The sequence below is a fragment of the Carlito syrichta genome, unplaced genomic scaffold (genome assembly GCF_000164805.1).
Source record: "Carlito syrichta isolate Samal-C Ts95f unplaced genomic scaffold, Tarsius_syrichta-2.0.1 Scaffold314008, whole genome shotgun sequence".
NCBI classification, from domain to species: domain Eukaryota; kingdom Metazoa; phylum Chordata; class Mammalia; order Primates; family Tarsiidae; genus Carlito; species Carlito syrichta.
The window spans coordinates 486,418-500,678 of record NW_007258104.1 but is presented as its reverse complement, the minus strand read 5'-3'; the positions used below and the strand labels follow the sequence as shown (position 1 = coordinate 500,678).

Genomic DNA, 14,261 nt, shown 5'->3' with positions numbered 1-14,261 from the left:
GACCCGGTTCTTGGCGCGGGCGGAGCGTCCACGCCCGGGGGGGCGAGGCGTGAATGTACCTGGCCGGCGCGGCGCTGCCGCCAGGAGGGAGCGCCGCCCGGGAGGGTTGGGCTGGAGAGGGGGCGCTGTCACTTGAGCCCGTCCCATTACGTCCCGGATCCCTGCCTCTCCCGGCCGGGTTTGACATCGCCACTCGCGTGGAGTTAGAGCGAACACCCTGGGCTTGGGAACACCCTGGGCTTGGGAGGCTGGCGGTCCTTGCTGACCGCTCCCCGGATTGGTTTCACGTGGAGTCGTATTTCGCCTCTGGTCCTCTAGTAGCCTAAAGATAGAAGTCAGAGTCCCATAACTAGGATGTTGGGGAATTGAGATGCATTTGGAACCTTATTTGAGATGCATTTGGAACTTCCTGGTTGCACGGGAGCAGAGAGGCCACCTGATGCAGGTGGGGTTCAGAGGGTGTGAGTTCCTCGTTTTCATTCGGTTCCTTAAAGTATTGGTTTAGTAGCAGTCATTACTGGCCTGGAGATCGTTGGACAAATTACTAGGAAAACATTTTCGAAATGGGCAGTGAAGGCTACTCCTTAAAAAACTCTAATTAGAAGGTACGTTCCTATAGCTGCAAAATTAGCGACTGCTTTATTCCAGAGAAGGGCAATATGGAAACACTGATTTACTTGAAGGTGTAGGACCGAAACAGGATGCCTGGCTGTGAACCAAAAAAATCGCCGTAATTTAACATTTAAATTATTTGCAAAAGAAAGTGTGCATATACCAGGACAGAAATTCCTTATTTTCATTAGGAAAAGTAAACATGATTGAGACAGGTGTCGAAACCTGATGAATTTCCTTGTGTAATAAACTGAGAAAGATGAATGGCTTATACTCTGGCAAAGCACATTTTCTGATGATAAACATAATCATATTTAACTGAAAAGAGTTGTAGGAGGCGATGCCACCTTTTGGAATAAAGCCTCTCAGAGTTGGAGGATATTAAAGGGATCCAATTAAAAGTTTCTCCAGCCCACTGCCACCCCAGTTATGCCATTGCTTATATAAAAGCTTATACAATTTATACACTTCACTTACTCAGAACACTTGGGCCGGGTTTCAAATGAAAAACGGCAGAATGGTAGAACTTGCTAAAAAGGACATCTTTTCATCCTACAGTATAAATAAAAGATATGGTTCTCATGAATCAAAAGAAAAAAAAATCCCTAATTCTTTTCTATGATCTCTATGAGTCCCGAGTTACACAATAGTTAATTAGGGCCCTTAAGTGTTCTGAATGGACATAAAGTGCCTTGGTTGACAGCCCTATAAATATGTTCGTTTGTAACTAGGTTTTACTGGAGGCCCCAACTTTACTACACAGTTAAATTCCATACTCAAAACTGGAATGCAAAATTTATTTTTTAAAATGTGTGTATTATTTTATAACCTAAGAAGGCTATGGATAGTTCTCTTCCTTCAGCTTTGGAAGGCTAAAAATAATCTTCTTTTAAAGTTACTGTTCATTAAACAAACTCTCTTGGTTTAGAGTATTCATTATACCTAGTAATCAAAATATATATATATAGCACAGTCAAGGCCCTCTCTGTGTACATGTTGTAGAAGCCTAAATAAGTCTCCAGGATGACTTTATGAATACTCTGTCCTGTGTTTTAAAACAAACTTTTTACAGTTAAACCTTAAAATTTGGCATCACCATAGTATCGTGGTTTTTCTGCCCCCTCCAAAATCAAATATGCTACAGTTAAGAAGAAAACAACTCTTAAACATCACTATTGAATGTCCACTCTGTGCTAGTCGATTTTCTACTTTCTCTCATGTGTCACGTCATTTGATTAGAAAGTCCTTAATCATAAAAGGGGAATCCAAAAGCAAGTATATTGCTATAACTTATGTTATACAAAGGCCAAAATAGGAATAGCACTTTCCCTATTCTCACTAAAGAGTTCGCTTTTTTTTTTTTTTGTCTCCATTCTCCGCACCACGACATGTCCATTCCTGTACATCCTGTATCGTGTTCAGGGCAAATCTAATTCCAAGTATTTTGTGGTGACTAGAGAAGTAAGGAAGTAGTCATTCCATGTGAGAAGTATCACTTATTTTATTGGTGATTTGTGTGTAAAGCGTTACTGAAATAGAAACCCCCTGAATATTAAGAATAATTTAGTACCATACTCATGAAAATCCAAGTTTAGGTGCCCCACATTTTTTGTGCAAATTCTGATCTGCTGTACTTTGTTTTTTCACCTGTCAAAAAACTACTGAAAATATCTGGAAAGACACAGTGTTTTGCTAACGAGATACATACTTGCACAAACCCATTGGTAAGACATAAACTTAAGTTTGGCATAATGCAGTGCAAATTTGACTGAAACTCTTTCTGTACTGGATGCCTTCCACTACAAGACCGTGTAGTTAAAACGGCTAGATCTAAAAAATTAGCTCCCAAATGAACACAATTTAAAACATAACTGGTAAAAATAATTTTTACACTTGTGAAATATGCAGTTATATTTTGGGAATCAAGAATAATTAGAACTTTATTTGAGCAGCAGGGAGAAGTTGGAACCCACCTGCTTTATAAAGAAATAGGCCCTTTTTTTCTAGGTTCATTGAGTAAACTAAACCTATTTTAAATTTCAGATGAAATGCTAACAGTTTGGCTGTAAATTGGTTTCTAGCAATTCTGTGGAGGAATTCTTTTATATACTGTGATTTAACAAAATGGGAGAGGAATTTGGCCAATGCTTCCCCCCACCCCATTCTCTAGTTGACAGTTAAGCAGAGACTTAAACTTTCTAATTATTGCTGTTGCCTTAAACAGCTTGGATTTTCAAGCAATGCTTCTTTGGAAATTCTAAATACTGCTCTAGTCTTATTTTTGGAAATATCAGTTTAGGAAATGAGCTGTTAATGTTCCGTCAGTGTTAAACATTTACCAAGATAGGACAGTTGTGTTTTAAAAGCACTTACTAATATCAACCAGCATCTCTGCAAATTGTTCTAGCAAAATTAACTTGTCATTAAGTAGCAAAGTTATAAGGATATGATTATAGCATTTATTTAATCAAACAAGATATTACAAATACGGTGGTTTGTTTTAGTGTGTGCAAGTCAGATTGCATAACTTTCATACTAGAATTTAAGTATTATCTGTATAGACAAAGTAAAAGTCAAAGTTGAAATTTCCTAATTCCCTTTCCTGTTGAGGTAGTGGTATCTGGAAATGACTAGTATTCATAGGGAGCTTCTTCACCTTACCCTCTTGGGTTAATCCTTTTGAGAAAGGTGTGGGCCACTCACCTCCTCAGAAGTGCATAGATGTCAGGTTAAGTCAACCCAAAATGTGGCATTCAAAGTACCAGACCCCCTTAGCATTTCATTGTTGCCCTGCTATTGTGTCTATATGAGGTAAATATGTCAGAATGAACAGAAACTGAAGGGAATCTGGAAATCGGTCAAAATTTTGATTTGGGAATCATATGGTTTAACTTTTAAGTGCAATGAGATAATCAGCCCTTGTTAACACAGTGATATAAAATCACTAGCATTATTTCTCTGTTTTTTTTTAAATAAGTAGGCCAAACATGCTAGCTTAAACTGTAATCCCAGCCTTTGGGAGGCCAAGATGAGAGAATCACTTGAGGTCAGGAGTTCAAGACCATCCTGGGGCAACATGGTGTGTCCCCCATCTCTATAAAAAAAATACAAACAAAAAAATCAGCCAGGTGTAGTGGCTCATGTCTATAGTCCTAGCTACTGAGGAAACTAAGGCAAGAGGATGGCTTGAGTCCAGGAGCTTGAGGCTGCAGTAAGCTATGATCACACCACTGCACTGCAACCTGGATGACAGTGAGACCCTGTCTCTAAAAAAATAAGTAATAAATGTATGCCTTGCAGTAGAACCTGTGTGTGGCAATATAAAATGCAAAGTGACTGCAGGGTACATCTATATAATCAAAAATGGAAGGGGGTCAAGACAGACTAATCATGATTTATTTTCTATGACATTGTGAATTGTTATGAATAACACAGAAGTAATTACATTCTTTAATTTCTAGATCGCTTCTTTTGAGAGATACTATAATTTAAAATTGGCCTTTAATTAAAGGAAATTGGCCTCGATTTTGAAAAGAAACTTCTAAATTCTCTAACATCCATTTCCTACTAAGATTATTTTAAAACTTGCACCAGGATTTTTTTTTAAATCTTTGCTTACTTATTTAGTAGAAAAAAACTTACTGAAAAAGATGCTTTAGATTAGAGATAGTTCTGTTTCCAAAAAGGCACAATTTTTGTTGAAAGAGTGATCTGGTATCAACAGAGTTCTGATGGACACTGTCAAATACATCTTTGCTCTGAGATGAAGTCCAAAATGTTAAGAGCGGAAGTTTCATCTGGCCTTGTCTCCGTTTTTCCAAAGGTAAAGGGTATTCTCTTTTTAGCCACGATAGCTGTTCACTATGAAGAATCATCAAACATTCCCAGTCCACAAATGCAAATACCCACAGCCCACAAGATACAAAAGCCATGCATTTGAGAATTTTGTGCTTTCTTATGAAGCAGTTCCTGCCCTGAGAGTACTTCTAGTCTGTGATGTGACTCACAGTACAGTGACAAAGGCTAGGGAAATTCATATAGAGAATGCAGAGATTTGGCAAGTAACATGGCACAAAGCTTGACCTTTTCACATGGAAGCACACAAATGTTAAATTGATCATTTTTTCATAATGGGTTACTATATTCAGGATATATATCATATTTGGCAAGTCACTCAGCACAGAAGTTCACCCAAATCTAGATGATAATCCTAAATAGTAAACCATTTTCCCTATGCTATAAAAAGAAATACTGAATGTAGTAGAAAATTTAAGACTTTTGTTTGATGACGGGTGTCCCAAGGAATGAGGTCACTGATTAACAATCTTAAGTGTCTGTGCTTGCTGGATTGTCAAACTGACATAGACCTAAAAGTCATTGTTTAGAGTTTTCAGTTTAATTAGTAAGATTAAAATAAAATGCACAAGTAGATTCATTTCATCTTCTACTGCTGCGATGCCTCCCTAGGAACGATTTTTGATGTGTTACTTTGGGGGCGGGGGGAGGATGTTGTTTCCCTAACCGCCGCTCATGTTGCCTTAGAAAATAGTCGTTTTCCACTGAAATGCTTGTGTACATTTTTAAATGAAAAGCAAAAGCCATCAGACCACTGGAAAATTCTGTCCAGTCACGTCAAGGCCTTAGACCCAGAATGACAGGGCGAGGAGTCACGAGCGGATGCCAAGTATCCCCTGCCTTCGACCGCTGCGTGGCGTGGGGTCCCGGGCCCGCGCGGACCGCTGCCGGCGCGCGCAGCGGCTCCCGCCCCGACTTCCGCCCCGACTCACGCCGTGTTTTCTCGCGGTCTCTCCCAGGCACCTACCAGGGCCAGTGGGCCGGAGGCATGCGGCACGGCTACGGCGTGCGCCAGAGCGTGCCCTACGGCATGGCCACGGTGATCCGCTCGCCGCTGCGCACCTCGCTGGCCTCGCTGCGCAGCGAGCAGAGCAACGGCAGCGTGCTCCACGACGCCGCGGCCGCCGCCGACAGCCCGGCCGGCACCCGCGGCGGCTTCGTGCTCAACTTCCAGGCCGACGCCGAGCTCGCGGGCAAGAAGAAGGGCGGCCTCTTCCGGAGGGGCTCCCTCCTCGGCAGCATGAAGCTCCGCAAGTCCGAATCCAAGTCCTCCATCTCCAGCAAGCGCAGCTCGGTCCGCAGCGACGCGGCCATGAGCCGAATCAGCTCCAGCGACGCCAACTCCACGCTCAGCTTCGGCGACGTGGATTGCGATTGTTGCCCCGTGGAAGACCACGTGGACGCCACCACCACGGAGAGCTACATGGGCGAGTGGAAGAACGACAAGCGCAACGGCTTCGGCGTCAGCGAGCGCTCCAACGGCATGAAGTACGAAGGCGAGTGGGCGAACAACAAGCGGCACGGGTACGGCTGCACCGTGTTCCCTGACGGCTCCAAGGAAGAGGGAAAATACAAAAATAATATTCTGGTCCGTGGGATAAGGAAGCAGCTTATACCAATACGAAACACAAAAACTAGGGAGAAGGTGGACCGAGCCATCGAAGGCGCGCAGAGGGCGGCCGCCATGGCGAGAACCAAAGTGGAAATTGCGAATTCGAGGTATGTATATGCCGGCCGGCTGGTCTCGCCGGGTCGGGCAGATTATGTTCGTCTGTCTGCTGGTGACGTCCCCAGATGGGTTTTCCCACCGCCCCCAAAAATCCAAGATGAAAAATGATTTAAGTCCAGTAGAATTAGAGCCGGAAATGTGCCTACCTTGTTCTGAAACTTTCTGCCATCGAGAAATGTTGAAGGCACATTGAGCTTCCCTTCCGGTTCTGAATTACGTCTCTCATGTTTAACGGCATAATTGAGTTCACTCAGACCCTGTGCCCATCTCCCTGAACTGGAAAGGTTACTTTATTTTTTTAGGACTTCTGAAATACTGCTGCTGAGAGCACTGTTTTGTGTGCCAGAAAGGAAATATTAATCCCTGTGAAAGCATACCTGGTACAGATGTATACCTTCATTCTACTATTTAAGTCGGAGAGGTGTACAATTCCCCCTATGAAATTATCCTAATTTGTAAATTTCGGATTTTGCTTATTGAAGCCTCACAGGTGAAACTGGCTTTAAGACAGCCACCAAGATGCAGCTATGGGAAAAGCGGAAAGTTACATGACGAACTCTAGCGTGCTTTGTTTAAAACAGCAGAGCTCATCTGCATGGGAAAGGCAAAGAGGCTAAGGCCTGCAAGAATGGCCACATTCTATGCAGGAGAGATTAGATCACTGGTGTATTAAAAGGAAAGGGATGGGGGGAACCTGACATGGACAGATGGGACTCTCAGTGTGCCAAGGCTGGAAGAAAGAAGAGCAGTAGAGAAGGACTGGAGTGAGTAGGAGAAAGCCAGTGAATAATAGATTGACAAGTGGGGTGGGTGTGGGCACAAAAAGGCTGTGTGCTGGAAGTTTCACCATTAATAGCTGGTTTCAGGGAGCCAGGGAGAGGGATGGAGAAGTCTACTGGGAATAGAATTCTCTTAGGGAGGGATGTCATAGGTTAGACAAAACAGAAGAGGGGGTGGAAAATCTTGTTTGGGGTCTTATTTAAGTGAGTACTGACTGGCGGTTGTTTTGTGTGGCTTGAGGCATAAATTTAGCATAGAATATTAAAAATCCTGTTCCTGCTTCAGTTGTACTCTTCCACAGAAGTAAACCTCTTTTTGAAACCACAAAATGCTAGCTTATCTTCAGGTTTTTGTTCTTAGCATTGAATTAATGAGTCCTGCCTTTTTTAGTTGAGCCATATGAAGTTTCCAATATTTGAACTTTTAATGTACCCCAAAAAATGGCATTTTCATATGGTTCAACTTATGAACTTATGAACCATACTTACAGCTTCCAGAGGTTTTTTTCTAATGCCCCTATTTTTAAAAGGGCTATTAAATAAAAGAAGTTGCATTTTCTTTGCATTATTTTAAGATATATATTACATTAAAAGTCCCTGAGGTTTTTATCTTTGTCCCAAATTAATCCTCTTTCAAAGTTAATATTTTTTGTTATCAGCACAAACTTGAAGGGTCATGAAGAGTCTCTCTCTCTCTCTCTCTCTCTCTCTCTCTCTCTCTCTCATATCTTCTCTGCTGTGCTGCTTTTATTTTAGATCATAGTTTTCTCAGATCCCCAAGCATTGGATCTACTTTGCCTTTCAATTTGCTTGTAGATCGGATACTCAGCACATCTAATCTTGCTGGCTTACTTTTAGAGCTAGTGATAGGCCCTAGCCTCTAATATTAAATGCATGCTTGAATTCTTTCATTTTATTTTCACCATACAACTTAGTGATATACTAGTGGCAGTTCAGTCTTGGCAGATGAGAAATACACCTGTGTGGAACACTTTAACAAATGGTATTCTAATCATTGACTTTTATGATCAGTTTACATTGGAGGAATCTACATTACAGAAGGCGACTAATGGTACAAAGAATGTCTCTGATTATATGAGTATCATAAAACTCTTACACAAGTCCTAGCCATGCTCTTTCTGTTAAAAGTCTTTTGGGGGTAGTATTTCGTAGTTTGGGAATACTGTGTTATATAGTTATAGTTATAATCAAGAAATCTGTGGGTTAAGACCTTATAGGTTTGGCCAAATAATTACTTCATACTGATTTCACTTTAGCTATTTACAAAATGCTCAATCCATTGTATTAAGTGAAATAACCCAGTCATAGAAAAACAAATACTTCATGATCCCACTTAGATAAGGTATCTAAAATGGTCAAACTCAGAAACAGAGAGTGAAATGGTAATTGCCAGGGTATAGAGGAAGGAGGAAATGGGAGTTGCTGTTCAACAGGTATAAAGTTTCAGTTATGCAAGATGAGCAAGTTCTAGAGATTTGTGATACATGATGCCTATAGTTACAATGTTATACATTTAAAAATTTGTTAAGAGGGTATGTCTCCTGTTAAATGAGGCTACACAATAGGAAAATTCTGTTAGGATGACATAGTAGACAACTTAAAATAAAAACATTCAATTAACCTTTTATATTTTTCTTGCTTTTCCTGTTTTCATGGTCCCCCCCCACACACACACAGATTCCTTGCTATAATGAGTACTTTAGATGTAGAGCTTTGCAACTTATTTTTGGGAAAAGTTGTAGCTGAAGGACTGACATTCTCTTTATAACAGCTCTGAGTTTAGGGTTTTAAAATCTTTTACAAACTAAAAAATAAAGAGAAGAAAAAATTCTCTTAAGCTTTGAAGATTGCTGCTTAGAGAAAAGGACTTTTAGGTTCATAATTGTCTTAAATTGTGGCTCTTTGTAATGCCTGATTATCTGCACTGTTTTCCTGAACCCTCTACAGTTGCTGTTATTATTGTATTTGTTTTTAAAAATATTGAACATTTAAGAACATAAAGTGATACTCCTCCTCCCCACCCAGTCCAGTAATAGTAGAATAAAAGCTAGAAACTGAGACTCCACGCAGCTGCTGCTGTCAAAATCACTAGTTTACCATTAGCAACAAAGGGAGATGATTAATTAATAGTTATCAATGATCCCATTTGTCCACCCAGGTGGCATTAATCACTGTTCTATCTCTGTTATTTCTTATGCTTTAAAGACTTGTTTCTTAAGTTCCAGGGAAATGGACCTGCCTTTGTGCCATCACCCTATTTTATCTTGAGTTAGGTCTAAGAGAAAATAATTGTATCTCCAGTGATATCTCCAGGAGACACAGAACCTATCAGTTTTGGCACAAAGATTCAAGAAAACATGGTAGATCTGGGAACTTTTGCATTGCTTTTCTGAAGAGGGAGTGGTATTGCCTCCTAGTAAAAACACAGGAGGCTTATTTCAGAAGGCTTATTATGGACCTCTGTGTAATTCTGATAAGTCAGGGATGATTGGTATAGCATAACAGTTAGTATATAGTTAAGTACAACATAATAGTTACAGAATCCATAGATAGTACAATAGCAGGTTAGCACATAAAGAGTCAAGACCATAAGGGATGTTAATAGTTTACTGACTCCTAGAACTTTTTTCGGTTTCTGTTGTAATAAAAAAAAGAACTATGTTTCTAAGATTTAACAAAATTGTGTTTCCTTTTTGCCTTGGTCCTGAGAGTAAAAATCTCAACCTTATTTTCTTTAAAGAGTGTTCAAGAGGTTGGAGAGCAACTCTGAATATTTCAAAAAGTAAGCATATGTAGCAGTTACCCAGGCTGCTCCATGACAGTGGCTAAGTACCATCTTTAGTCCTGGGATCCCAGGTGCCCTACTATGTAACTGAAGACACGACACTGAGAGACAGATACTGGGTCTGGAGATACTGAGCCAGTTTCTAAGCCCAGACCCCATGGTCTTTCCTTCATCCATGTTTATCTTGGTAATAACTTGACCAGTCAGACTCTCTTTTGAGTCATGGAGTGCTGTTTAGATCCTCATAACTAGAATAGGTCCTCCAATGTGCTGAATTTACCTTCTAGAAAAATGTAATAGCCAGACTGTTTTGGTAGAGAACGCTAAAGGCCCCAAATCTCAAATCCAGAAGGGTCACGAGAGAGTATCTAGTCCAAGTTCCTCATAGTCAGAGGTGGAGACTGAGGTTCTCCCCAGGATCCCACTGTCCCTTTTGTTTCCATTCTTTCTTAGGTGCTCAGTTCTAACTCCCTTAGCTCTTGCCTCCAGTAATTCCTTCAGCCTCCTTCTGTCATTTCAGTTATATTTTTCATTTGGTTCATTTATACTCCATCAACTCAATAATTCATTAAATGAGATGTTCAAGGAAGTTACTGCTCCTTAAGAAAAGTATTTTAAGGAAGGTTCTTAAGGTAAGGCATTTGGTTGAGAGAGCCAATAAGACATGCTTCTTACAGAACCCCACTTCCATGGAAATGAATAGGTCATTTAGGAAAGCATGTGGACAAAAGCAGAGCTTGGTATGATCTGAGCCTGAGAACAATTACCGTGCGAGAGGATGAAAGGTATGGTGGGAAGGATGGGAGAGAACTGGCTTCAAGTGACTGAGAACCAACCGCAAGCATTTGCTTGGAGTAGCTTTGATGTGTTGACAGATGAGAAGAAAACCTATAAAGTGAGCAGGTTGGTGAGTTAGTAGTAGCTGTTCCATTCTGCAGACTGACTGATGGACTGACGGTGGCCAGCCTCAACTGAAGCTGGTGAAGTTCACCTGTGTTTTGCTGGGCAGGCTCCCAGTACTACCCTGAAATGCCAGTGCTGGGGACGGGCCAGCCAGTTGTGTGGGACTGTGCTACTGTTGCCAACATCTCCCTGACCAAGTAGTGCCACTTCAGGTGATAACAGCAACACCTAGACAGGTAATGTTAGGAAGGAGTCCTCCTCTGCTCCCTGCCCAGCATAGAGCTGGTGGTTGAATTTTATGTTTGTCTATTTGGGCCTTAAATACAAAAATGATGTATACTTTTCCTTGTATGAATTTTGAAAACTACTTTTAAATATATATACAATGGTTTTATACCGCTTTTAAATATATATACAGTAGTTTTATACCACTCTCTCCTGTCCTCTGTACTCAGAATGGTTCAGCCATGCCAGCTTTCTTTCTGTTAGGAGGAAAGTCTTGGCTCATCTCTTCCTCTGCCTGGCTCCTCAGGCTCGGTGTCTCTCTCAGGTTTTAGTAGAAAGTCTCTCTTCATGGAAGGTTTCCCTAACTTTGTTCTCTCCCACCCCACTTCTATCACCTTCAATCTAAAATTCCCCCATTAGTATAAATTATCGTTGTATTTCAGAATATTTCGTAAATATCTGTCTCTCCAACTGTATTGGGAAAGATGGACCGACACTGAATCCAGCTTTGCTCACTTTTGTACACCCAGCAGTGACTTGAATCAGGACATGTTAGTTAGTACTCTAGTAAGATTTGATGAATGAGTAAACTAAGTTCTCACGACTTCGGATATTAACACTGCCAGTGCTTCTAATTTTGTTTTGCAGGGTGTATATAAACCAGTTTTAAGGACAGAACTTAGCTCTAATAATTCATTATGCTATAATCTGAGAGTAGTCAAGGAAGTGCAGAAAAAGGAAAAGTGTGTTCTGCAGGTGTTCTTTTCCTTAATTAAGTCAACATCATTGCAAGGTGTGGTCAGGGAATAAGAGCTTCAGGTTAAGCCAAACTGTTACCTCCATTTTTCATAGGTATTGAGGTGGTCATGGTTTTATGTGAGGGATCCCCTTAACAGATACGGGAGCTCTAGGAAGTCAGCTTACAATAACCATAATTACATTGGCTCAGTGACTCTTGTCCTGCCACTTTTTTGATCGTTGTCCTTAGGCTCAAATAATATTATTTAACTTAACTCATAAAGTTGACTAGGATAGATAGAACTTAACAAGATTGCTTGACTTGACTCACACTTCACTTATTAGTAATTAAAACCCAAAGTTAATCGTGAGTCAGTGCACATTATGAATCTAGATTACACTGACTACTACCAATTTGAGGAAAAAGCTGATTCTCTGCCAAGATATTATGATGAGCCAGGGCTTTGAAATTCTTAAATTCTGTTGGACAAAAGGATTTCCTTTCTCTTTTGCAAATAAAAATTAATAGTTTATATATTATCTTTATTTCTTTTCTATAATGACAGTGGTAATACTATATTTTTAAAAATAATTTTAGATTACCTTTTCCATGGATTTTTTTAGTTTCTTCTGCTGGAGTGCTGGTTACTTTTCAGTTATTAGTGTAAGTGATTTTTGCAGAAAGATGAAATTCTTCTGATGCCTTGTAAGTCATTTTAATGAAGTTGTTAAACAGATAAAGAAATATTAGGGGGAAATCGCCTAAGCTAAGAATAGCATTTACAGCTCAGAAGAGAATTAGTTCCAATGCCTGTGTTCTTTCACATCTGCACCTTAACAGCTTGTAACCTTACCAGCTGTGGTAACCAGTGCTTCTAAGAATGAATTGCAGAGGCTTGGCTAAAACACCCAGACTCTGAGGCCCAGAAAATTACCATGAATAGGGACTGATGTTTGCTTCACCCTTCAGGCAAGGTTGTTTTGAGGATTGAATGAGAGACTGGGTATCACAGGACTTTGTAAACTACAAATCACACATACAGTTGATGCTCAGGAAAATGTTCCCATCCTAGAAATACCCATTTCACAAGTGAAAGTTGATAGAAAACCAAGAAGCCAAACTAGGACAGAGGCAAAGATGGAGTGAGGAAGGAAAGGTAAAGGGAAGGAAGGATTGGGAAACAGAAATGGAAGTAAGCAAACGGTAAGGAGCTAAATTTGCCAAACTTGATCACTGTGTACAGACATGAGCATGTATCAAAACTCAGCCCATTTTCAGCATCACATCTGTGGCAATTTTATTTCTTAAGACTGAAAGAAAGTAAGCAAGGTAATGACATATGTCTTTATGTCAAGCCATGCCAGGGTAAAATTCTGAAGACGGTACAGGATAATAAAGATTTTACCCCCTTTGTATTGTTTAAGTATGTTAGTATAGATAATCATCATCCTTTTATATTCTATGTTATTATCCTTTATATAATAATTTTTGTATTCAAATTTTCAAATACATGTTTCTCTTCTTTGCCAAAGAATGCTCATTTCCCACTGGAGACAGTGAGTTGCCTGCTTTAACTTCTTCATATTTTTCTCTGGATTGTTCAAATAAAGACGTGCTTTTCCATATAAGGGGGCCCAGGAACAGTCACTGAGAATTCTCTCTGTGTGGGTGTGCGGAGGGAGTTGCTGAAACCCGAAAGATTACCTGGGCACCAGCTCTGTCCTGCCACCAAACAAGGGGTTAGGCTTGGATATAATAGCACTGAGAGGTGTAACTTGGTAGCACAGAGAAACTCTTGGGCAGAACCTGTCCTTCAGCTCTGATGTTAGATCACTCACCATGCAACAAGTCACTGCGCACAGCATGGGAACACATTGTATTATGACAACCTGATAAAACCTCTTTAGGCGATCTTGTTTCTAAAGGTCTTTCTTTTTGTTTGTTTGTTTTTTTGAGTTGGAGTCTCACTCTGTCACCCAGACTGGAGTGCAGTGCCCGCTCCCGGCCACCGCAGCCTCGCCTGCTGGGCTCCGGCGATCCTTCCGCCTCAGCCTTCTGAGTAGCCAGAATTACAGGCATGCACTACCACGCCCGGCTGATTTTTTGATTTATTGTAGAGATGAGGTCTTGCTGCCCAGGCAGGTCTCGAACCCGCGGGCTCAGGCAATTCGCTCACCTCAGCCTCCCAAAGGCGCAGGATTACAGGCTGAGCCACTGAGCCCGGCTAAAGGTCTTTCTTTAAAAAAAAAAAAAAAAAAAAAAACTCTTCATTCAGCCCTCCCAAATCGAGGCCCATTCAGAAACTTGGAGGCATTGAGGTGGGCGTGTGTTTTAATGCCTAACAAGTAGGTTCGAGTAAATATATATTTAATTAAAGTTAACCTTAGGCCATAATAAATGGGAGGATCACCCAGTTATCCAGATGTTTAGGCCCTTAAAAAACATGCTTTTAAAGACTTGGCTCGTGTAGCATGGCCCTCTACTTTAAACGGGAGGAGGGCAAGGAGAAGATGCTGCCTATAGTGTAAATGGGATACAAGACAATATTCAATTCTGCTGAGATTTACTTAGTGAAAACTGGAGCTGAAAACTGGGGGGGGGGGCAGCAAAATG

The 14,261-nt window shown here is 40.8% G+C and overlaps 1 protein-coding gene across 1 annotated transcript in view; it reads left to right on the top strand.

Annotated features, from left to right (window-relative positions):
• The window catches only part of JPH1 (junctophilin 1), an 82,963-nt gene that overhangs the window by 452 nt on the left and 68,250 nt on the right, over nucleotides 1-14,261 (top strand). The window contains exons 1-2 of the mRNA XM_021718910.1: nucleotides 1-42; nucleotides 5,427-6,186. The exon at nucleotides 1-42 is cut by the window's left edge and continues 452 nt beyond it. Coding sequence (XP_021574585.1) covers nucleotides 1-42; nucleotides 5,427-6,186 — 802 coding nt within the window. The remainder of the gene's footprint in view (nucleotides 43-5,426; nucleotides 6,187-14,261) is intronic.